At 40.9% G+C, this 26,283-nt stretch overlaps 1 protein-coding gene across 2 annotated transcripts in view; it reads left to right on the forward strand.

Moving 5' to 3' along the window:
* LOC109727206 (kinesin-like protein KIN-UB) overlaps nt 17,792–26,283 on the forward strand; it is a 55,486-nt gene continuing 46,994 nt past the window's right edge. Inside the window, exons 1-7 of one of the 2 annotated variants that reach the window (XM_020257208.1) lie at nt 17,792–18,075; nt 18,560–18,660; nt 18,765–18,887; nt 21,447–21,632; nt 21,799–22,020; nt 22,102–22,267; nt 23,163–23,312. In XM_020257208.1, the coding sequence (XP_020112797.1) occupies nt 17,853–18,075; nt 18,560–18,660; nt 18,765–18,887; nt 21,447–21,632; nt 21,799–22,020; nt 22,102–22,267; nt 23,163–23,312 (1,171 nt within the window). In that variant the 5' untranslated portion in view covers nt 17,792–17,852. The remainder of the gene's footprint in view (nt 18,076–18,559; nt 18,661–18,764; nt 18,888–21,446; nt 21,633–21,798; nt 22,021–22,101; nt 22,268–23,162; nt 23,313–26,283) is intronic. The other variant, XM_020257207.1, reaches the window with a different exon arrangement.

Consider the following 26,283-nt stretch of genomic DNA (forward strand, 5'->3'; position numbering starts at 1 on the left):
AAGCCCATACCACAAAGATGTCAGGTCACTTTACGATGAACCAAAATTTTACAGAATCTTTAGCGCTATGTCTACTAGCGATAAAGTACAGTATTTTGTTCTTATCTTTGTGATTTGTGAAGGAATGCCTTTTGTGTTGTACATCCAAGTCTGCTAATCGCAAAGTAACCCTCTATACCCCTCTTCAAGTGCCGACTCGTCCTTAGAAAAGTATCTTCACGAACTTCTTAGGAGGTCTCTTAAGGACTCGACGAGGACACAACTACCTTTACGTGGTGGTTGATAGATTCTCAAGGATGGTAGTTCTTATACCGTGTAGGAAGACAATCACAAGTGAGAAGCCGCATAGCTGATTTTCCAACACGTATGGACATATTTTGGGTTGCCAAGCTCGATTGTGTCTGACTATAACAGCCGTTTCCTAAGCATTTTTGGGTTGTCTTTGTGGTATATAATGAACACAAAGCGACAATAGAGCACAACTTTCCATCCTCAAACCAATGGTCTAACTAAAATGGTTCATCGAACAATTGTACATCTGCTGCGAGGGTACAATGCTCAACATCGTAAGACTTGGGATGAGAGTTCCCTACCCACAGTTCGCTTTCAATTAAGTTATGCATAATTCTACTGGAAGGACTTTCTTTGAGGTGTACTTGGGTTACTTGCCACAAAGCCCATTCGACTTGATATTCACGGTCGAGCAATCGCAGACCACCAAAGAGGAAAGTGAAATGGCGAAAACACTACACTTCTTGGAGGGCATTCAGAAAGCGCATAATGAGATGGAGCGATAACTTCAAAATCTCAGCAAAAAAATACAATGACCGACATCGAGTGAAGGGCAACTTCCAAGAGGGTGATCTTGTCTAGCTCTATCTCAGCAAAGAGCACTTGAAAAGCGAGGGCAAGAAACTTAAAACCATTTGCTATATATAGACCTTTCAAGATCCTATGAAAAATTAGTAAGAATGCTTGTCAATTAATGGAGCTGTTTGTCCACATAAAGATATATTTGGTTGACAATATAGAAAACATAAATTCCTTCGAGCCATCAATACTGGACAGTAAGCCTAGAGAAATATTGCCATCCGTTGAAGATCTGTGATAGAACGTGAAGAGAATCTAGCTAAGGATACTACTCTGGAATGAAAGGTCACAATGACACACAAAGATGAACGTGAATCCTTCCGTGTTGGACGGAAAGGTCAAAAGCCAAGTGCCACCAAGTAGTTCACAAGGGAACTTAGGAAAACTCAATGCCCTTACTTGCAGTTCTAGATCTACCAGGTGCTAGCTAGCTCCTTTTCAGAATTAAGGAGCCATGATCTAGGATGATCGAAATTCCGGATAAGATATCGTTTGTTCCAACCATTGTGGATAAGACGAAGGCGGTTTCAAAAGGATATGTATCAAGATGGTTTTAGTGAATTACTTCGGTTGGGATAAGGATCGAGGTGGTTTCAGCGGATTGGAAAAAAGATTAAATTGTTAAACCGACTTGGATAAGGATTAGGAGGTTAGGTGATTTTTTAAAGTATTTTGTTCTCATCTTTTTGTAAACAGGGGTCCTATTGACTCTTATAAAGGCATTCCAGTTAGATAGAAATATACAAAAAAAAATTCACCAAGTATTCTTTGTATTTTTATTTTCTAATATGGTTTTAGGTATCTACCATGAAGGAGTTGTGACATTGCTTCCTTCTTCTCAAACGGATTACAATTTCGGATTCAGATTCGGGTTTCTAAAAATCCGCCACAAATCCGACTTGTGGACATCCCTACTCTATAGTATAACGTATTTTTACTTTGCCATCCTATGGTTCAAAATGTTACACTTATTTATCCTGTGGTATAGCACATTGTAAATTGCCACCTCGTGCTTCAAAATGTTGCATTTAACTATTCTGTCGTATAGCGTGTTTCATTTTGCCACCCCCGTGGTTCAAAAAGTTATAATTAACTCCTATGTTATTTTATTTTTATTTTCATTTTAATGATCAATTAAATGGGATACCGCTCTATTATTTAAAAAAAAATTATTATACTACTCTATTTGACTATAGATTTTTTCATTGAAAAGAAAATTAAATTATAGGATAATTATGTGCAACTTTCTGAATCACATGGTAATAAAGTGAGAGTACGCTACACTACAATGGGAGCAAATTGAAGCCTTTTCTTTTTCTTTGATAAAATATAGTGTACAATGTAACAAATGGAAAAAAAAATTTTAATATATGGTGTACTGAGATGAAATTAAGCCTTCAATGTATATAAAATAAGTATCTAAAGTTTTAACATTACCATCTAATTTATTGTTGAAGTATATGCCTAAAATTTAAAGCATCGTTCGGTAATGGGTTTATCTTTTATTTATTTAGATATAACTTTTTATATTAAAAGGTAAAAAAAATCTTTTATTTATTTAGATATAACTTTTTATATTAAAAGGTAAAGAAATGGATAGTAGATTGCTTCTAAATTTTACCCAAAGTGTTTAATTACTTAGTAATTGTAATGTCCTTGAGTGTTGAAATGATTACAGTAATACTAGCTGGTCGACACATCTGTAGAGTATCGGGAATAAAAACATACTCGGAGCACTGAAACTAGCCAAAACTGAAATTTTGACAAGCTTCAGGTGCCCAGAAGATGGAACTAGGCACTCAGAATCCTAGTGTTGGACCATATTTGCTGTCACGCCTCAAGCCTCATCCTTTTGGCCGGTTCGAGAGCGTCGAACAGACGCCGAACGGACAGAGCCTCCCGTGTCCGCCCAAGGCTCAACAACAAGTATCAATAGAGTATAAAGTTTGCATAAGTGGAAGCATACACAATGGCTTGCACGAGGGCAAGCAATAGCCAATAGTGAAAGTAACAAACTACGCTTAAGAAATCAATTACAATTTTCGCATCATTTCTTTTTACATCTCATTTCTCCAAAATATAACATTGATATTAAATAAATTCTTTTACATCATTCATGTCCTTTCATTTAACAACTATAATCATCGAAATACAAAAGATGATATATCAAAAGGGTATGCAACTAGGAAATAAAACATCTCGGGCGGTCTCTACCTAGGGCGCGATGCCCTTACCGCGGTCGTCTACCGGCTCGCTCGGTCCCGGCTCTGTGGAAATAGGGGTGTGAGAACTACAACAAAGTTCCCAGTGGGTTCGGCAACCAACCACGCCGACTATCCCACTAGGTCTAATCAGGCATAATAGAATAGACGAAAGAAAGTAACCAACTAACAAATGCAACTAATATGCCTGAACAATATAAAATGCGATGCTCGATATAATGCTCATGATGAATGCAAGATTATAATTTCTTTACCCAATCTCTTGGCTAACCCGTAGGTTTCGCCATCAACAAACTCACCAACCCAAAATCCTATTAACCGGGAAGATACCCGCTACAACCCGATAGCACCATCCTCTGGAGAGATACCCGCTACGACCGAGTGATGTCGACTCCGGAACACATCGCCCAAGGGGGAGCTACCACACTCGAGCAAGGACTAAAGGTGAGTACGATCAATCCTACATTGAGGATTCCAAGTTCAATCCATTCCTTAACTTTAAGGAAGACCATGCTCAACGACCCTTAACTCTAAGGTTGAAATATCATAATGTCTCAATCATTCTTTTCTTCGCATTCTTTACTATCGCTAGTGTCATATGCACTACTAAGTTCTTGTACTCATGCCACACTTGTTTTCTAAGTGCTATATTCTTGTTCTCATGCTAAATGCCATACTTGTTTTTCTAGGTGTTCTAGACTCATCAATGTCACTCACTAGATCTATGTCCATGTGTCACTTTTGTTCACTAACCCATCTTGGTTCTTGTCACTTGTCATGCATAAATAGGGTTTATCATTCTCACATTCTTACAAGTATTTAACATGCATTTGAATTTATATCATGCTATAAAAGTTCACAATTTAACCCTATTATGAAAAATGCTCAAATATATACTTATGCTCAAAACAGGACACTTAGATATAAAAAGATTTCCGAGGTCCTTGGAATGCACCACCCACCTCGAGTGGTCGTGTGGACGCAGAATATGACGACTCCCGAACTTTACGAAAGCCGATATCGCGACCTACAACCAAAATAGTGCCACTTTAGGCCTTTTGTATATGAACCATACTTGAACATTTTCGTAACGTCGAACGGAGTTGTCCAACGCGTCGAGGACACCCCAAATTAGGTTTCTACGAGGTTAATTCGCCCTCGAAAAATCCTAGGGCAAAAGCCCCAAATTTGGTGCCCTAACAAAATCCATTGCTAAACCCTAGGTTTTGATCTCTAAAACAAGCAAAAGAGAGCTTGTCTAATCTTTAGAAGCTCATTTAGAACCATCCTATCTCTAGGGCTTAAAATGCAAATCCTAGAAATCCCCCATTAGAGCACCATGAAGAAAACTAGAGTTTCATGGTGTTCAAATCTCTACTACTCTTCTAAAGCCTCTAAAGAGATCAAAACTCCAAAATCTAAGGTTAAACTCCAAACCCTAGAGCTCTACATGCTAAAAACTTACCTTGGCCCAAGTTCTAGCAAGCTTCTTCTTATTGGAGAGCTCCTAGACCCACCAAGTCCACCAAAAATCCCTCCTCAAGCTTCTTCTTCTTCTTTTCCTTCAAGCCGTAGGTGATTTCTAGAGAGAGATGAGAGAAAATAAGAGGGAGAGGTGTGTGTGTGTGAATGGCTGTAGAGGGAGAGGGGGGTTGGGTATATAAGGTGTTGTAACATTTACAACAAGACCCCTCCACTTTATTCCTTGTGCACTGCCTAAACTGGGCATTTTTCACAGTGAGGGACCAGTCTCCCCGACCTGGACCGGTCCCCGAGAGCTTCTCCCGCGGACTGCGCAGGCTGCGCGCGATGCAACCGGTCTCCCTCGATGGAACCGGTCTCTGGGGACCGTTCTCTCCTCGCAAGGACCGGTTCCCGAGAGCCGATTTTCTAGGACTTCGCCAATTTCTCAGCCACCACGCTGCCTACGCGTTCGGGGACCGGTCTCTCCCACCAGGGACCGATCCCCGAGAGCACAAAACCTGCGTTTGCATATTTTGATTTCTAAAAGCTCTCGAAGATCCCCAGTAATGCATTTTGCATTATTTGACGCCTTCGGCCTCTCCGAAGTGTACCAACCTCGCACTTTGGTCAATTTGACCAAGATTCGAATTTAATTACCGAGGTTTCGGTATGTTACATTCTCCACCCCTTAAATTTAGCTTCGTCCGCGATATTTTAGACTTAAACTCATACCTCAATTCAGCTCGTTAAAGATGTGAGGATAATATTCTCGCATGCGCTCTCGAGCACCCAAGTGGCTTCCCGATCATCGTGATTGCACCAACGGATCTTAACATACGGAATCTCGCGATTTCGTAGTTTTCTTACTTCTCGATCAATGATATATGCCGGGAACTCCTCATAGGTATTGTCCTCTTGGATCTCGGACGATTCAAACGACAGGATATGCTCGGGGTCATGAATGTACTTGCGGAGATTCGATACGTGAAATACATCATGCACTCCTGCAAGCCTCGGTGGTAATGCTATTTTGTACGCCACCGCACCGACCCGCTCCAATACTTCGAACTGTCCGAGGTACCGAGGACTTAGCTTCCCCCGGAGCCCAAACCGTCTGATTCCCCGCATCGGCGATACTTTTAGAAAGACGTGGTCGCCAACTGCAAATTCTATGTCCTTTCTCCGTTTGTCGGCATAGCTCTTCGTCTCTAGTTTTGCAGCCCACTCTGTTGGATAGTATCCGGGAGAAACAGAGTGAAGATCCGTACTTGTTGAGGATTAGAGAGCAGCTAGACAGGGGGCAGGCTGAGGGTTTTGCTTTGGACAGTTCGGGAGTACTACGGTACAGGGACCGACTGTGTGTGCCAGTGGATTCAGATATTCGAGCAGATATTTTGAGAGAGGCGCATTGTTCTCCATATACTGTTCACCCTGGTGGAACCAAGATGTATAAGGATTTAAAGGCACAGTTCTGGTGGCATGGATTGAAGAGAGACATTGGTAGATTCGTGGCTCAGTGTTTGACTTGCCAACAGGTGAAGGCCGAGCATCAGGTACCTGCTGGCAAGCTTCAGAGTCTGCCAGTGCCCGAGTGGAAGTGGGAGAAGATCACGATGGATTTTGTTGTGGGATTGCCTAGAGTATATATATATATATATATATATATATATATTTCTTTCCTATGATGTAGGAGGGGGTGATTTTTTTCAAAGCAGGAGCTTTGAATTTTGTATGGAGTTCTGCCTCATAGCTTGTTAAGCCCTATCCTGAGGGAGTAGTGGCAGAGACCGAGGGTTCAGCGGAGGGCGAGGAGCACTAACGAGGTGACGTGAAAATGTATGCCCTACTGGGCCAACGCGTTAAGAAAGCAGAGTGCTCGTTCTTAGGCGTAGCCAGCGAGGAGCATAGAGTCCAGGAGCGGTTAGAGATCACTTCACTTCACTTAGTGCACTCTTCCTAACTTTTGTATAGAGGAGTTGCGGCTCTGCACCTTGTGTAGTACTTAGGGTCGATCAGCCCCACCGTCTCGTTAGGCCATTCGTTGACCAGGTTGAGCGAGGTTATGGAGTTTTCCCGGTTGCTTTGCACCTGACTCGAAAGGTGCGTGAGGTTTAGCCGCTTAGGGAGACCTGACGCTCTGAAATTCTTTTTGTACTAGAGGTTGGACCTTGAGATTCAGAGCAGAGGACCATAGCCGTATCGAGGAGACAGCCGAGACCCGACAGTCTTCCACAGCAGCTTGTTAAGAGTGGAAGAGGAGTCGGAGATCGTTGTTGAGTCCGGGTTCACAGGAGGAGAGTGGGTGTAGCGAGGTTTTGTTGCCCCTAGCTGTGAACGCAGGTATGTTGCGAAGTTTGCCTCGGTAGACTTACGAGCAAACTATCGACAACAACATGCGTTTGAGACGATCGGAGTTCACAGCTATGGTGGTAGGAGGTTTCAGGTCCTGTGTACGAGAGTCGTACAGGAGATCTCAGACTTACCAGGCGAGACTGACTGGTAGGCAGACACCCACTTTACGACACGACTTTACATTGACTCAGGGGTTTCGACAGACATTTGAGGAGGTCTTTACTCTGTGCTTGGAGCCCAGAGCCAGACTATGTTAGCTACGACCGTGTGGTACATCGGACTGTTAGAGTAGGTCTATTTCGACACGCTCAGAGAGTGACCTGGTCCACCAGACTTGACCATCCTTCACCCGTCTGAACCAGTCAGACAGGTGATAATGGGTTTAGCGTAGTATTGGTGGGACACNATGTCCTTGTTCTTAGGCACACACCAACGGTTTCTAAACCGGAGTGCGCCGTCGGTCCCAATGCCAAAATCATCGGGACTACCACTCTCGACTTCACCGCGCACCTTTTGGAGATACTTATCGGAAGCTTGCAGCTCTTTTATCCTCTCCAACAAGGTCGGTTGCACTACTAACGCGGCAAGTGTAGCCGGCACTCTCGGCTCCACTACTTCCAAACCAAGCCGTTGCATCTCCTTTTGCAATAATGGTTGGGGTGTAATTACCGAAGCCAAATTTTTCCCCGACTTTCTACTAAGTGCATCGGCCACGACATTGGTTTTCCCGGGTGGTAAAGTATAGTGACGTCATAATCTTTCAACAACTCTAACCACCGTCGTTGTCGCATATTTAACTCCTTCTGGGTGAACAAGTATTTAAGGCTCTTGTGATCCGTGTAGATCTTACAATGTTCCCCGTATAAGTAATGCCTCCATAATTTTAGCGCGAGTATCACTGCCGCTAGCTCAAGATCGTGGATCGGGTAGTTCTTCTCATACGTCTTCAATTGGCGTGAAGCATAAGCTATAACCCGCCCGTTTTGCATCAAGACATACCCGAGTCCTACGTAGGAAGTATCACTATAAACCACAAAGGTCTCCCCCGGCGTCGGTAGAGCAAGCACCGGGGTCGTGGTCAATCTTTCTTTTAACTCCTCAAAGCTCCGCTCGCATTCGGGGCTCCAAACATATTTCACCCCTTTGTGTGTGAGGCGCGTTAGTGGAGTAGTTATTTTAGCAAACCCCTCCACGAATCGCCGATAATAGCCCGCTAGTCTAAGGAAACTGCAGATCTCCGATACGCTTGTCGGGCGAGGCCAATCTCTAATTGCCTTAACTTTCTTTGGGTCCACCGAGATACCATCACCCGAAATTACATGGCCAAGGAAAGTGACCTCCGATAGCCAAAAGTTGCATTTTTTCAACTTGGCATATAACTTTTCTTTTCGGAGTATTTCCAACACGGTCCTCAAATGCTCCTCGTGTTCCTCCTCGGTCCGAGAATATACTAACACGTCATTAATGAATACCACGACGCACCGGTCCAATAGCGGACGGAAGACCCTATTCATTAAGTCCATAAACGCCGCTGGGGCATTAGTAAGCCCAAACGGCATCACCGTGAACTCGTAATGGCCATACCGCGTACGGTACGCCGTCTTGTGCACATCTTCGGGCCGTATCTTCAACTGATGATACCCCGATTGGAGATCAATCTTTGAATACACCCTTGACCCTTGCAATTGATCGAATAAGTCGCCAATCCTCGGCAACGGGTACTTATTCTTCACCGTAATCTTGTTCAACTCGCGATAATCCATGCAAAGTCGAAGTGTGCCATCCTTCTTCTTAACGAATAGCACCGGAGCTCCCCAGCGTGACGCGCTCAGCCTCACAAAGCCTTTGTCGAGCAAGTCTTGCAACTGTGCCTTGAGCTCCTTTAGCTCCGCCGGTGCCATTCTATACGGAGCCTTCGAAATTAGAGCCACCCCGGGTACCATGTCAATAACGAACTCGATCTCCCGGTCCGGTGGCAAACCCGGTAACTCCGTCGAAAATACGTTTGGAAATTCACACGCCACCCGAATACCACTAAGTTCCGGGCGCTCCTTCGGGGCTTCTACCACGGTCGCCAAATAGGCTTCACAACCACCTCTTATCATTTTCCTCGCCCGTGCTGCCGACACGGTCGCCGCGAAGAGCGAGCTTTTAGCTGCCCGATACACTAGCTCCTCTCGATTAGGCTCACGAAACGTGATCACCTTACTTTCGCAATCTATCGCGGCATAATACTTGGAGAGCCAATTGGTCCCCAAGATCACGTCGAAACCCCACATTCGATTCAACACCAACAAGTCGATCGGCATGACCCAATCACCTATCTGCACTGGGCACGCTACACACTCTTCGTGAACATGAAAAGTATGCTCGACCGAATTCACTGTCCAATAGTCATAATGATGCACAATCTTAATGCCATGAGTCCTAGCGAATGATGCATCTATGAATGAATGCGATGCACCAGTGTCGAATAAAGCTCTAGCTCTAGTGCCCCTGATCGAGATAATACTTGCCACGATGTCGTCGGGAACAGGAATCGGCTCCTCTTCCACCTGAGTGGCAAAAACCCGCCCACTCGGTGCCCTGATGACTCCGGCTGACGCGATGAAGACGAGCGTCCAGTCGACATAGCCGGCGGTAACCCCGCCTGCTGTCTTGGGGTATAAGGAACTGATGCCGAGGTCGTTGCAGATGAACCCCAGCTAGGGCACTCTCGCGACACATGCCCAGGTTGGCCACACTTGTAGTATTTTTCCTTCCGCTGTGGGCATGATGGCGGTTGATGGTTGCCGCCGCAAATAACACAACAAGATGGCCTCCAACCCCTCGACGTTGTTGGGGATATCGAGGGGGTTTCTTAGCATTTGGCCGGCCCCCGGTACCACCCGTTGTCCGCTTCCTGCTCTTCTCCTTAGCCTCGGCTGCGGACTCGCACTCCTCGCGTTCGTAGGCATAGCCATGCTCCGCCCACAAAGCCCGATCAAAGACCTCCGCAAAGGTCGTGAGCTTAAGGATTTGCACGGCCCTATGAATCCCCGGCACCAATCCTCCTAGGAACCAGTCCGCTCGGTCCCGGTCATCCCTAACAACATACGGGACGCAGTCAATGGATTGGGAGAACTCCTACTCGTAGTCTGCCACCGAGCGATCTCCTTGCCTCAACTTGCGGAATTTCTCTTGCAACTTACGCTTCACCGTATCGGGGAAGTAGTTGGCGAACACCGCCCTCCGAAACTCCTCCCACAACATAGGCGGAAGACCGGGCGATCGATCCCGCCTAACACGCTTCCACCACACCTTCGCCGCCTTCTCAAGGCAATGTGTGGTGAGGTACACCTTGTCCTTCTCCAAGGTATTAAGATCCTCAAAAAGTGTCTCCACGGAGTCGATCCAGGACTCCACCACCCCCCCTTCGAATGTAGGTGGGTTGAACTTCTGGAATTGAATAAGAGCCGCCAACGCGCGCTCCTGCTCCGCCTCCTCCGCCGCACTATCGGGGTTTGAGGTCCCCAACCTTGTCTGTACCATCGTAACTGGCACGGCCGCCGCGGCCACACCCTCGACCGCACTCGGCACCACTGCAGGAGGCGCAGGGTGCACGGCCTCCACCGGGGCCGCCGCCGCCGCCGCTTGCTGCCGCTCCAAGGCCTCCTGGAGCCTCTGGATCTGCTTCCCTTGACGCTGAACGGATTACTCCTGGCGCTGAACGGATTCCACCTGTTGCCGCACTACGCCAATAAGCGCGGCCATCTGCTCCCGAAGCTCCCCGTCGCCACCTGCTCCGGATTGCACGGGAGCCGTATTTGACTCCTCAGCCATAGACCTCGTCTGCGGTCGACCACGAGGCAACTTAGGTCGTCCACGAGGCGGCATTGCTTCCTGAAACGAAGCAACTCACGTTAGTTACTTAGACAACATACTCGATTATACCCAATCCGGCGAAAGCACAGTGTATTCATTTTCATTCCAAAGCGTCATGTCGTCGGCCGCCGATCACAACACAAGGAAAAGAAAACAAATAACAACTTAAGTTTAGTCCCTAATCACATTAGAGACATAATTACATCAACCCAATCCATGCCTTCGCTATAACTTGTTCAACGTCACTCACGTTTCCTACATCCTTAAGGTTTCCATTCCTAAGGGTCTCTAGGTCCATCCTATGCTTTCACTTTTTGGCTCTTTACGCTCTTAATACCATCCCTTATGCTGTTACGTCCCCTGACGCCTGATCCTGGCCGCGGTTCGAGAAGCGTCGACACAGATGAGCTCCCGAACGACAGAACCTCCCTGACCCGCTCAAATGCTCACAATAAGTAGCAATAGAGTTAAGTTTGGCATAAGCGGAAGCCATACACAAGGCTTGGCACGAGGGAATCAATAGCCAAGAGTGAAAGTAAAAACTACACTAAGAAATCATTACAATTTTCGCATCACTTTCTTTTACATCCCTATCTTTTCCAAAATATACATTATTGATTAAAATAATCTTTGTACATCATTCATGCGCTTTCATTACAACCCTATAATCATCGTAAATAACAAAAAGATAGTATATCAAAAAGGGTAGCAAACTAGACAAAATAAACATCTCGGCCGTCCTACTATTAGGCGCGAATGCCTTTAACACCCGAGCGGTCCTCTACACGGCTCGCCTGGTCCCGGCTCTGTGAAATTAGGTGTGAGAACTACAACAAAGTTTGCCCATGAGTGTTTCGGCAACCCATACCACGCGACTATCCCACTAGGTCTAATCAGGCATAAAGATAAACGAAAGAAAGTAACCAACTAACAAGTGCAACTAAATATGCCTGAACAAATAAAATGCGCATGCTCGATATAATGCTCATGATGAAATGCAAGATTTATCAATTTTTCCTTTACCAACCATCTCTGGCCTAACCCGTAGGTTTTCGCCTCAACCCCGTCACAACTCATCCAACGCAAAATCCGATTAACCAGGAGATACCCGCTACATGACCTGATAGACCGTCCTCTGGGATATACCCGCTACGACCTGAGTGATGTCGACTCCGGAGCACATCCCCGAGGGAGCTATCACCCTCGACTAAGGACTGAAGTTGAGTACGATCAATCCTACATTGAGGATTCCAAGTTCAATCCATTCCTTAACTTTAAGGAAGACTATGCTCAACGACCCTTAACTCTAAGGTTGAAATGTCATAATGTCCCAATCATTCTTTTCTTCGCATTCTTTACTATCGCTAGTGTCATATGCACTACTAAGTTCTCTGTACTCATGCCACACTTGTTTTCTAAGTGCTATGTTCTTGTTCTCATGCCAAATGCCACACTTGTTTTTCTAGATGTTCTAGACTCATCAATGTCACTCACTAGATCTATGTCCATGTGTCACTTTTGTTCACTAACTCTTCTAGGTTCTTGTCACTTGTCATGCATAAATAGGGTTTATCATTCTCACATTCTTACAAGTATTTAACATGCATTTGAATTTACATCATGCTATAAAAGTTCACAATTTAACCCTATTATGCAAAAATGCTCAAATATGTACTTATGCTCAAAACAGGACACTTAGACATAAAGGGATTTTCGAGGTCCTTGGAATGCACCACCCACCTCGAGTGGTCGTGTGGGCGCAGAATATGACGACTCCCGAACTTTACGAAAGCCGATACCGTGACCTACAACCAAAATAGTGCCACTTTAGGCCTTTTGTACATGAACCATACTTAAACATTTTCGTAACATCGAACGGAGTTGTCCAACGCGTCGAGGACACCCCCAATTAGGTTTCTACGAGGTTAATTCGCCCTCGAAAAATCCTAGGGCAAAAGTCCCTAATTTGGTGCCCTAACCAAACCCATTGCTAAACCCTAGGTTTTGATCTCTAAAACAAGCAAAAGAGAGCTTGTCTAATCTCTAGAAGCCTATTTAGAATCATCCCAACCATCTCTAGGGCTTAAAATGCAAACCCTAGAAATCCCCCATTAGAGCACCATGAAGAAAACTAGAGTTTCATGGTGTTCAAAGCTCTACTACTCTTCTAAAGCCTCTAAAGAGACCAAAACTCTAAAATCTAAGGTTAAACTCCAAATCCTAGAGCTCTACATGCTAAAAACTTATCTTGGCCCAAGTTCTAGCAAGCTCCTTCTTGTTGGAGAGCTCCTAGACCCACCAAGTCCACAAAAAATCCCTCATCAAGCTTCTTCTTCTTCTTCTCCTTCAAGCCCTAGGTGATTTCTAGAGAGAGAGAGGAGAGGAAATGAGAGGGAGAGGTGTGTGTGTGTGAATGGCTGTAGAGGGAGAGGGGGGTTGGGTATATAAGGTGTTGTAACATTTACAACAAGACCCCTCCACTTTATTCCCTGTGCACTGCCTAAACTGGGCATTTTTTGCAGTGAGGGACCGGTCTCCCCGACCTGGGACCGGTCCCCGAGAGCTTCTCCCGCGGACTGCGCAGGCTGCGCGCGATGCAACCGGTCTCCCTCGATGGAACCCGTCTCTGGGGACCGTTCTCTTCTCGCAAGGACCGGTTCCCGAGAGCCGATTTTCCAGGACTTAGCCAATTTCTCAGCCACCACGCTGCCTACGCGTTCGGGGACCGGTCTCTCCCACCAGGGACCGGTCCCCGAGAGCACAAAACCTGCAGTTTGCATATTTTGATTTCCAAAAGCTCTCGAAGATCCCCAGTAATGCATTTTGCATTATTTGATGCCTTCGGCCTCTCCGAAGTGTACCAATCTCGCACTTTGGTCAATTTGACCAAGGTTCGAATTTAATTACCGAGGTTTCGGTATGTTACATTTGCTATTGGAGTATTTTCGGGCCCTCATTTGGGCTCATAGTTATGAGCCCGAATTCGCTTGGTGGATAGCTTTGTGATTTTCAACCATTGTTGACACGTGGCAGACGACAGATTTAGATATGAGCACATAATAAGCATCTGGATCCCCTTGTGGTTGCGGAGCCCGATTCTGGGTCTGGACTGCATTTTGGGCAGATTCAGGTGTCTAGATGTTGGATTAGGGCGCCCAATTTCCAAAATTTTTGCAGTGACAGATTTAGATTCATTTATTCTTTAGGCTCATTATACCTTATCTACTCCTTTATAAAAGTTTGTAGACGTTCTCTATTGACCCTTTTTCCTTCTTCTTCACCTGGGAACATCGTTCTACAGCAAATCAATTCCCAAAACCTCTCCAAATCCTCTATTCTCCCTGCGAGCTATCAAGAACAGCAAGAACATCAACAATAATAGTTTGGCGTATTCGACTGGTTCGAAGCGTCCAATTGCTATCATGGGCTTGATTCGAGGATTTGATGGTAGAGGAGAGCTTGTTGGTCATTTCCGTCCATTTGATTTCAGGTAGTTAGCTTTTAATTGGTGAAATTGGACTTGCAAGCTGAATTTTGGAGTTTCGTATATTTTCTTAATTTTTTGATCCAATTCATGTAGCTGAGCCTTTGTGGAGTGAATTGGCTAATTTTTTTCCTTCCATTTTGTGGTTTTGGAACTACCCTTACTAGAATCACAAGTTAGTTATGCTGACTTTTGAGTAATTGGAGTGTTTTAGTACTTTTATTCTGAAATTGATGATTTTGGGCCTCCTTTTCATCATCCAAATCCTGCAGGTTGTGTTGGGGAGGATTTGATCAGTTTTTCTTATATATCCTGGGGTGTTGGTGTTGTCCACGGCTAATTGTTGAGATATGTTGGAATTAATTCCATCTGTTGTAACTAAAATGCATGTTGTAACTTGTTGTCGACCTTCATTGCTCTGGCTAAATTTTTCTATTTAGATTTCTGGATTTTTTGGGACTTCCACTTGATTCTAGGAACAGTAAGGAGTGGCCTTGAGCTATTGTTCCCCTTTTGTGGTTGGACTGACACCCGAGGTGGGGTTAATTTATCGAAATCGACGAAATTCTTATTATATTTACTAAAATTCTACGTGCATGCTATTTATTTATCAAAGTTGAATGTTTTAGCTTAGAATCACTTGATTAGCATAGGTAATGCTGAAACCTAAACCTTGTGCATGTTAAATCTGCATGTGGAAGATTTAAAATGCTGAAATTAGACCTCAACAATGTAGAAAACTTGTACTATGTCATTTTTATGCTCTGTTGGTAGTATTTAGCTTTGTTAGTTGTTTTTACCTATTTTTCACCCTAGTTAGAGGTTTGTGAGCATTTGGATTAGTGTAGGATGATTTTACGCTCGTGCTGAAGGGCCGAGTGAATTTTTACAATAGTTATTAAACCGAGTTGTATAGTAAGATGTATTAGATTTTATTGGGTTTGTTATGATTTAAAACTTGTTAAGGCTTCTTGAGAGCCCAATAATTGTTAATGGGCCGCTTGGGAGTCCAACTAAAATTTTTATGTGTGATGTTTAGTCCCACATTGGAAATCAAAAGGGTGTTTGTGATTTTTATATATTCCTTTGTTCTCAAGCTAATTACTTGGAAGAAAGTGAGAGTAATGCTCTCGTTTAAATACACGCACGCACGGCACGAGCACGAGCCGTGCGGCTAGTAGCGCGCGTGGTTTATACACCCGGTTATTTTATTTTATTTTATTTTTTCGGTTTTATCTTTATTTTAATCCTTATCTTTATCCTTATCCTAATCTTGATCATTATCTGTACACCCGGTTATTTTATTTTATTTTTTCGATTTTATCTTTTTAATTCTTATCTTTATCCTTATCTTAATCCTGATCATTATCCGTATAATCTTAGGCTTATCTTGTTCTACACGGATTTGACGCGTTGAAGCAAGATTCTCGCCTAGGTTATAAATATGGGGCGAAGTTGCACTAGTTAATTAATAACCCGAGCATACCTAAAGCCTTTCGTCTTTTTCTGCTTTCTGGATTTTCGCCGAGTTTTCTTTTACTGGATTTGAAGCTTGTTGGGTTCGTCATGCGCCACCTTGAAAGCATGCCGATGGGGTGGAACGTGGTCGTTGTATCGTTAGGAGTAATTGCTAGGAAGCCTCGCACGTGGAGGGGCAATTTCGCTTCTAGGACAGTGCTCTGCACGCTTCGATCCACAGGCCTTATCTAAATCTTTTTCTTTATAGTATTTGTTATTTAATTTCTTTTTCGGAATATTTCGAAACTTGTAATTAAATTTCCAAATTGGTTTTTAAAGAATATTGTAATAAAATATCATAAAGATTTTCCAACAAGATGCTGTCAGAGTTGATGGTGATCCAGAATCCTTGAGTTTTGCATCAGATTGTGCTTGGGACACATGCGTTACAGTTTTATGATATGATTGATTATTTACATCGACTACAGTCTGTATGAGTCAATTTGAGCTCGACAAATACTACGCTTTTTTGCTCTGCTGGGTAGCTCCCCCGAATGCCTCTCTAGAGTGAGACTTTATGCAGGCTTGACTAGGCCTTTTAGGCGATCATTTGGATTGGGTTTGAATAGTGAGTATCGGATAGTTAGTTGATGCATTCATTATATCTTGTAGTTTTATTTTGAGCTCTAGTAGTATAGAAATTTAGTAGCTGTAGATCATTTCAAGATTTTACTGCATTTGGCTCTTCTACTTACTCAGTTCTTTACTTTTCGCTTTCGTAGACATTGTGGATTGGCCGTCGGTGTTGGTAATAGTACCTATTGAGGACTATTTATTTTAGTAGTTCTCACACCCTTTATTGCTATCTTTTCTTGCAAAGACTTCCAAGCCTGTCGCTGCTATTGATCGAGGTAGGGGAGTCGCAAGTAAGATCCTTACCTGTTTCTATTAGCCAAACTAGAGGTGTACTCATAGTGGAAGTTTTTGAGAGTAGTCATTGTACATTTGTACATACTAATGTATTTACTTTCAGCTTGAGAGGTGTTATTTGTTTGTCCTTGATGGTTAGGTATTAGATGTACTATTTTCTACTTATGTATGCACAGTAGATTACTTTTTAGTTGCTAGTATTTTATTTTCAGCTCTCATACTTGCTTGTAATAGCTTTTGTATTGTATACAAGTATTTCTTTCACTTCGTGTATATAAGACTTCCTGTGCATGCGGCGGGTTTGTTGGCGAGGCCAAATTCGACTGCAATCTGTAGCATGACAATAGCGAACAAAAAACTTGAAAATAATTTTTTCGTAATTTCAAAACTTTTTTAAACAACTTGTCATTTATCATTTAGTTAGATAAATTATAAACTAATCAATTATAACAATAAAAAAAACTTCTTTCAACGCATCATATTATAAAAACTTAGTATTTAAAAAATAAAAAAAATGACAACAATGCCAAATGAGCCCTAAAAGTTTTGCTTTTGCTATCTAATCTTTTTAGAACTTATAAAATATGTAATATAACTATAATATATCATAATGTTACAAATACACTGATATTTAGTAAAAATATTCTATTATAAACTTCATCGTGCTCTAAGATTTAATTGTAGAATTAAAATTTTTATAATATAGATGCTCATTATAAAAATATCGTATATTTACGTAGTAGATAAATTATTCGCTAGAATATTAGACAGTAAAACTAAAATTTTTAAAGCTCTATATTGTTAATTTTCAGCATTTTAACCTCTTATGAGTTTTATAAATTAAACTTTTGAATGCCGCCAAATGCATTCTAAATCTTAAAATATTTGTAGGAGAATTTAAAAAATTATGGTGCATTGAATGTACGGATACGCCGGTTGCAGGCGATGATTTCTCACGGCACAACTTTTCGGACCGCTGCGCGAAAAGCGACTCCACCTTCACTTTTGCTCCCTCCTGTCCAACTCCAAAGTCCACACCAAGGAAGGGAAGGGGGACCAGCCAGGCCTCAGTCCTGAAGTTAAGCTGCAAGCTGCAGCAAGCTGCCTTCCCTCCCCATCATCTCACCAACAGCACCGTCCCCTCTCTCTCTCTCTCGCGGTACGGAGGAGGAGGAGGAGGAGGAGGAGGAGGAGGAGAGAAGGCTGCCATGGCTTCTGGGAGTTATAGAAATGGCGGCGGCGGAGGCGGAGGCGGCGCCGCTCCGAGGTTGAGTGCGAAGCTCGATCGCCAGAACTCCGGCGCCCACGCGACCCCCAAGGCCTCCTCAAAGTCCAGACCGCCCGCCACCCCTGGCGCCGCCGCTGGTGGCTTCCGTCGCAGCAGCTCCGGGCCCCTCACCTCCACCGCTGCCGGCCGGGGAGACGCCGGAGGTTATTTCCATTTCGTCTCTCTCTAATCTCCTTCTCTTAATTGTGCCCGAAATCTGACCGATCTCCACGGTCGGAGATGTGAGGGAAATAGATGTTTTTCTCTTTATGATCGTTAGATCTGATGGTTCTTGGAGGTGCATTATGCTGATGTTTTATGCTTACCAGGAAATTTAGTCGCTAATTGTTGTGGGAGATCTTGCAATGCCTAGGCTTACTAATGATGCGGAGAGGCATGAAATGCTTATGCTTTATTTACTGCACATGAACTCTCTCACACGCTAGTTAAAATACAATTTTGATGTACTTTTTCGTATCCAGTATCGATTGTAGTGTTCTCAGACTGGTGATTGATTTTGATTGAATTGATAATTTGGATACCACCGCTTTATTGCTATGAGTTTCATGCCGCAAACTTGAGTTATTTATTTGTTTTTTGATGTTAATAATGGAGGTTGCTGACTCTCTAGTTTTGTATCCATGGTAGTTCCCGGTAGAGTAAGAGTGGCTGTAAGACTTCGCCCTCGAAACGGAGAAGAGTCGGTTGCAGATGCTGACTTTGGAGATTGTGTTGAGTTGCAGCCAGAGGTCTGAACACCATCTTTCTTATATACATTTGACATGCTAATTCCGATATCAAGGTTTTAGAGCTTTCTAGTGGAAGTTCATTAGTTGTTTTTTGGCTAAACCAGCTCAAAAGGTTGAAGCTTCGCAAAAACAATTGGGAATCGGAAACTTATGAATTTGATGAGGTGCTTACAGAATTTGCCTCTCAAAAGCGAGTTTATGAAGTCGTAGCAAAACCCGTTGTTGAGGTACAATCTTGAGAAGTCTCATGCTTGATTCTGTTCATTTTCTCTCCCATCATTGGTGCAGATTAAATTATGTAAACTGGCGACTTTATGGATGTCAATTTTGCATGGATGCTTTCCTTACTCGTTAAGTTCAAACATTGGGTGCTATCTTATTTGCTTATTTAATAATTAGGCGCTTTCAAAGTTACATTGGTTATTTGATTCTCTACCTAAGAATTCAACAACATTGTCTTTCCATGATTCCATCACGAGGGGAATTGTCTGCGTTAAAACTTCAGTAACTTCTTAGCACATTTATCCAGTTATTGGATCCTTTTCTGACAAAGACACTAACCGCTCTAGTGGTGTTTCAGCAACTAGTTTTGGCTTTCTCAAAGATGTATGTAACCATAGAGTGCTTTCTTTGACCTTGTTGGACTTGCCGTTATAGGAAACTGATTTCCTATATTGTTGCATATGAAGTATTAATTTGTATTATTCAACCAACGCTGTTACAAACACTACTTGCTGTATCATTTTTTAGAAAGTGAAATTCATCACTATTCACTACGCGCTCTCTTATGAGACATCGCTAGTGACATGTTTTCAACTCATTCCTTAGTCCGTAGTATTGTGATTGTTTATGCTCAGTGGTGTCCATTGTAGCCTGAACCTTCAATTCTCAAGATGCAATAAATCAATGACAAACTGTGAACTTAGAGCAGATAAATTAAATGGTGCTGACGTCATGACTTACTATTTCAACATTGAATTTATTCATAAATAAGTTCTTACTGTCCTTAGGTCCTGTATTGTTGAGCTCTCTGTCTCTTGATTCCTTTTTTGTTGATTTCTAGGTGACATGTTTCTTTTGTCTTGAATTGGGGGAGAACTTTAGTTAGCATATAAAAGGTGGATTAAAGTGGGAAAAGAGAAAATGGCTTATAAAGTTGCAAAGAAGGTAAAACATTGGAGCTTCTATGCAAAAACACCTTGTTAACTTTGTAAGAAAAGGGCATTTCAAAATCTTCAGTTAGATGGCATGCTTAGTATCTATTGTATATAATGAATTCCCAGTCCTGTTGGCAACGTGGCGGAGAGGTGAGGGGGGAAGGGGGCGTGGGGGTTGTGGGTGGGCATGGGCCCAACCAGGGGGAGGTGGGCCTAGCCTTTTTTTATTTTTTATATTTTTTCCTTCACCAATTTAGATAGGAGAGATTGGGCTCTTTTTTTTTTTTAAAAAAATCAATCTAATTCTTCTATCCCATTTTAAAAATTTAAAATATATAATTTTTTACACGTAAATTTTAAATAATTTAGATTGTATGTATTAAATATAAATTTTGGTTTTATAATATTGATCACTTAGATATAGATTATACAATAAAAAATAAAAGATGGATTAGAGTTTAAGTTAATTATTTATTTTAATAAATTTAGTTGCGAGAATTATATGAAGTATATGAAGTAAATCTGCAAGCTAAACGATGCATTCAAATTTTGAAGTCAAAGTATTATTGACAGGCTCAAATCTAACATATAGAATGGTTGGATAGTAAAATCAAAATTTGAAAGGTTGGATAGATGATTCAAAATGGTTCATAGTTCAGAAAAGTTTTATATGATTTTATTTTGATTTTAATATCAAACTTCAATGTCATATTTATAGTCTGATGAGCGATTAATTTCACATTTAAAATCTTTTGGAATATCAAAAATATAATTGATCGACTTTTAATTTTAACAATTAGGTATTCTAAAATTTGTTAGATAGTTTAACATATTATTTCCTCAAATGAAATTACTAATTGAACAAAACTAATCGATACTCAACTTTGTCTTTATCTGGAATAATAATATTTTTGTCTTCAAATTATAAGACCCGTGACGCTATAGTCCTCGAATTTTAATGCGTTACATTTTCTTACTTAAAAGTATGGGGTGCGTAATGCTTTAAGCTCCAAACTTTTATTAGTCGCAATTTCTGGCTCGAACTATGAGGCATATGATATTCTAAACCTCAATTTTTACTGCTGCTATAAATAAAATTTATTATTTTTTATAGTTTTTCTCTTTTTTTTTTATCCTTCTTATACTGCAGCAGCTACTGCTTATTCTTCAGTTTCTTTTATTTGTATTCTTTTTTATTCTTTGACTCTTCTTTTTAATTTTTTTGCTTTTTTTAAACTTTATTTATTTATTTATTTGTTTCTACGGAATCAACCCGCTACAACGCGCGGGTGCCTTCACTAGTTTTGTATGTAATTTAGGATACGTGATAAGGTTATTTGTCATTAGCTTGTTGATTCCGCTAACTACCAACCTATTGATGACGACAAAAATACGCCTTTAATCCCAAATCTAACACAGTAACACCGTACCAATAGATAGTACACTTATTCTTCTATATTTCTTTCTTTAATATGGTGCTATGGTATTAATTTGCTTTTGTTTGATTGATTGATGATTTTATTCCATAATGTTCTAAATGTTTCTGTCCTATCCTAAATTCCTAATGTTTCCTTTTGAATTTCACTTTTGCTCCTCTAGCTTTTGATGAACTGTGATATGTTCTTGCAGAGTGTTCTAGAGGGGTACAATGGTACAGTTATGGCTTATGGGCAGACTGGTACTGGGAAGACTTTTACCCTCGGAAGGCTTGGAGAAGAAGACACTGCTGCCCGTGGAATTATGGTTCGTGCAATGGAAGATATTCTTGCAGATATATCGCCAGAGACCGATTCTGTATCAGTATCTTACTTGCAGGTTCTCTATGCTTTTTTAATTAGTGTACTAGCATATGCCACTTTATAAGTCAATAGTTGATTTTGATATTATTAGCTATCTAGATTGCAGCCACTTCATGCTGAGTATGCATCATTGCATTTGGTGTCGAGGTTTCATATTTTCTTTCTTTTTTTTTTTCTCACAGTTATATATGGAAACAATCCAAGATCTTCTTGATCCTGTAAATGATAATATTGCCATAATAGAAGACCCAAAGACAGGGGATGTTTCTTTGCCTGGTGCCACAATAGTTGAAATAAGGGATCAGAAGAGCTTTGTGGATCTTTTAACATTAGGAGAGGCTCACCGCTTTGCTGCAAACACTAAGTTAAATACAGAGTCATCTCGAAGTCACGCGATTCTCATGGTAATCATTCTTTTATGTTTGGTGTCTTTTCTTGATGGTTTTGGTTTTAATTTGATCTTCTCATTCACTCACTTTGTGCAGGTACAGGTAAGGAGAGCTGTCAAGGGTAGGCATGACACTGAGCTAAATTTTCATGGCGAAAATGGTCATACATCCCCCCTTGTGTCATCTTTTAGACCGCCAATTGTCAGGAAAGGCAAGCTTGTTGTTGTTGACCTCGCAGGATCAGAGCGAATAGATAAGTCAGGTCAGTTAGCATTGTTTGCATATTGATTTATGTATATGTATATGGGTTTTCCATGGGCAAATATCTTGCTTTTATTGTAGCTTGATACTTTCTTTATTAGAAGCATTCTTTACCTACCTAGCTAGCATGTAGCTATGCATGATATCTTTTGATGGCAGTTACATAACCTACTAATTTATCCTATTATTTGGAGCAGCTCATTTAACCAATTTTTGTTTCCTAAAACAGATTGTCACTGAAGCTAACTATCATTCATGTTAACAAAATAGATGATATAATTCCGTTTTGCATAAGTTGTACATGCTACCGCTTTATGACAGGACTCACATTGTATGGTTTTAATTAATCAGATACTTCGGTTCAAACATCTTTGATTTTATTGAGCACTATTACTCTTATGAAGCTATCTGATTCAATGTGTCTCTAGAGGCAATGCAAAGTTGTATGCATGAAGGTGCATAAATGACTATTTAGGTGGGGTGGGCTGCGCCTTTTTTGTGTTTGGTGGAGTGAAAGAGGAGGTTGCATCAGCTAACCCCCTGTCGAATCTCATGGTTGATGGCCACCATTGCTGTCTCTAAGCTCTCTCTGTTGTTTTGCCCTTTGCTTAGTTGTCTCTTACTGATGACAAGGGCTAAAATGGACAATTGACCAGCTCTCTCTTTATCCTATCATAAGCAAGGATCTTTATGACAATAGAATTCACCATACTGAAGCATGAATGTTATTTCACTTTTTCATAAAGTTTATAAATAATCCCATCACAAGCCAAGGACCTTCAAACTACATTAGTTCGCACGATTCACATTACGTATCACCTACATGTTTGCTTTGTATTCAAGTATGCTTGCCAATAATGGTAGGGTTTCTATTATCAGAATTATTGATCTTTCAGGAAGTGAGGGGCATACGTTGGAAGAGGCAAAGTCTATTAACCTATCACTAAGTGCTTTGGGAAAATGCATCAATGCACTGGCTGAAAATAGTCCACATGTTCCTATTCGTGATTCGAAGCTTACAAGATTGCTTAAAGATTCGTTTGGAGGTGAGATTTTTGGTTATTTATGAATATACTAAAATTAGTTTAGATAACATATTTGTTATTCACAGGTTTATGCTTGTAAAAAAACTTAATGACGCAGCCAAAAAATCAACTACAAAAATCAATTTTTTAAATTTATGAATTTAATATTTTTTTTAATATTTTAAGAGAGTATTTTTAGATTTTTGAGGATTTGTCAATATGAAATAAATCTATAAAAATTAGGGGTATGATTTTGGAAGCTTTCATTGAGAATTTGATATATTTGTATTAAGAAAATTTCTAAAATCTTGGGATTTGGTTAGGACAAGGAGTAGGGACAAACTTATGTAGAGATAGAGAGTTTTTGGTTAATAAAAAATTTGTTTTAGATTTGTGTGATATTTCTTAGTGTCAGTGTGGCTTGTATCTAGCCTATGTGGCTTATCCTTTGTATTCCTATTCTTCTTTCCCTCTATTCTTGTATTCTTTTTGTTTTAGCCTACATCGGTTGGTATTGGAGCATGCGAATAGCAGCCTATTCTTATTTTGGCGACGCCCAGTTGTTGTTAGAGCCTCCAAATAGCAACCTATTTCTATTTAGGCCAGCATCAAGTGGTATTAGAGCCGAAAGATCCTCCATCAGAGTCGAAAGATCCTCCATTCTTTGTATTCTCTGTTAAGAGTTGAAAGATCCTCTATCAGAGCAAGTTCTTCTTAGGCCTTTTAATTTTTTCATCATGGTGATGAGCGTAGAACTTGCTAAAAGATTGAAGAGCTTTCAAGCTGCAACTGAGGCGTGGTCCTAAAAACAAGAAACACTTAATGCGTAGATCCTTAAAAAGCTTGAGGAATTGATGTAAGCAGTTAAAGCGCTAACGGCTCAAAAAGTTCCTCTACAAGCGGAACAAAATTCCACTGCTTTGGAAGTGATAGATTCTAGTGGTTTGTAGTCTTCTACCATGCTGCAATAATCACTAATAGTGCAACAATGCAGAAAAGCGCTAGTAGAGAATTCGGGAACTCTGCCAGCTTATTGGCGATAACCACCTCAACGAATTATTGAGGCGCTCGTCGTCCCACCACCATTACTACCATTAGTACCTTTGGCTAAGGAGCCTCTTCTGCTATAAATTGAGCTTCAAAAGATACATGGTGATTGTCCTTTTCATGCTACTGCAATCTAGAAGCCATTGAGGAAGATTATTTGAGATGCTGGCATTGGACTACATCAACATATTATGCCAAAAATTCAATCTCTAACTTTACTTTTACTAATCTTGTTGATCTCAAGGACAAGATTATATGCAGTGGAAGTGAACGATGCAACCAAGAAATCAAATGCAAAAGTTCATTTTTTTTAAATTTTTGAAAATATTATTTTTGTAAATTTTATAAGAGAGCATTTTTAGATTTTTAGGATTTTTCTATATTAGACTAAATCCCTAAAAATATGGATATGATTTTGGGAGCTTTAAATGAGAATTATATATATACTAGTGTAGATACCCGCGCGTTGCAGCGGTAGATACTATTGAAGTAAAAATTTAAAATAAAATATCAACTATTAGTAGGCCAACAATAAGTATCAAGAATTGTAAACTTCTGGTATATTGAGGTGGAAACATTTGTGACCAAATAAAGACTACAATATAGACAATCATATATTAATCAACCCAATAGGAAAAATCTTTTTGCAGTAATATATAAGATATATAATTAGCAAATCTTACTCTTGAGTACACAAAAATATAATAATATATGCAATCATTCACAATAGACTATATATCTACCTACAGTGGAATTTTCTTGCCAATGTGTGAGTGGATATTGAGGTAATCAAACCAGAGATTCCCCTGTACTTCCACTTTTTCAACCTTCGTAAATAAGGCTTTTTGCTCAGGTGTCCGCTTTCAGCGTGCAACCTCAATTTAGAAATGACTTTTTGAGATTTACGCGTTGAACAATAAAGCAGTTCCGCCTGAGTTTGGAACCCAAATTCAATTTTTTAGACCTCCGAATTTGCACTTTTAGATTATTTTTAGAAAGTTTGTATTTTTTTCTATTTTTGAGTCCGGTTATTTGGTCAATTGTGGTTATGAGAGTGTGTGTGTGTGTGTGTGTGTGTGTGTGGCGTTCGACTAATGCAAGCTCTTTTCCAAGAATTGGTTGCTGTTGCTGCTGCTGCTGCTGATGATGATGATGGTGTTGCTGCTGACGCTGATGGTGCTGCTACTGCTAATGATGATGGTGGTGCTGTTAATTTCAGTGAATCTTCAAATCAATTTAGGAATTTATGGGTGTCAACAAAAAATAATGATTGGAGGCCAATTACAAAATGGCCAGTAATTGAGGGCAACAACATCAGCAAAAAAGTAGTGGCATAAGTAGCATCAGCATTTGCAGCATCACCATTAGTAGCAGCATCAACAACAGCATCAGCAACAACGTAGGGAGAAGAAACAACAGTAGTTATAGCACAATGATTAGTAGCAGAAAAATACCGAGAAGAAGAAAAGAAAAAAGAAAGAGAGCAAGAGCAAGAAACAGCAAAGCATGAGATTTAGACTACTTAATGTTGATAGATATTGATAACTTTAGTTGGTTAACTTAAAGATTATTATATAAGAAGTTATGATAGTCCGTAAAAAGGCCTTTAAAAACCACAAACAAACTACAATCCCAATTAAATAGAATCATTGATATTTACAATCCCATTAAAGAGAATCATTGATATTCATTGATATGTCCTAGTACACCTATTGATCAACCACGATAATTATAATAAATTCAAACTTATAAAATATTGAAGTATAGAAGAAGGCCTTGACTAACAAATATAACAAATAAGTTAAGTCCCCTTAATCAAATTTGTTATCTTGGAATAATCTCTAATGCTACTTCTTCTTACACTCGACTACTGTACTTTTCTGTTTCTAAGGTGTTCAACATGTGCATAGTGTTTCTATTTTGCTTTCTTTTTAATTTTTTCAGC

Source organism: Ananas comosus, linkage group 22 (assembly GCF_001540865.1).
Source record: "Ananas comosus cultivar F153 linkage group 22, ASM154086v1, whole genome shotgun sequence".
NCBI lineage: Eukaryota > Viridiplantae > Streptophyta > Magnoliopsida > Poales > Bromeliaceae > Ananas > Ananas comosus.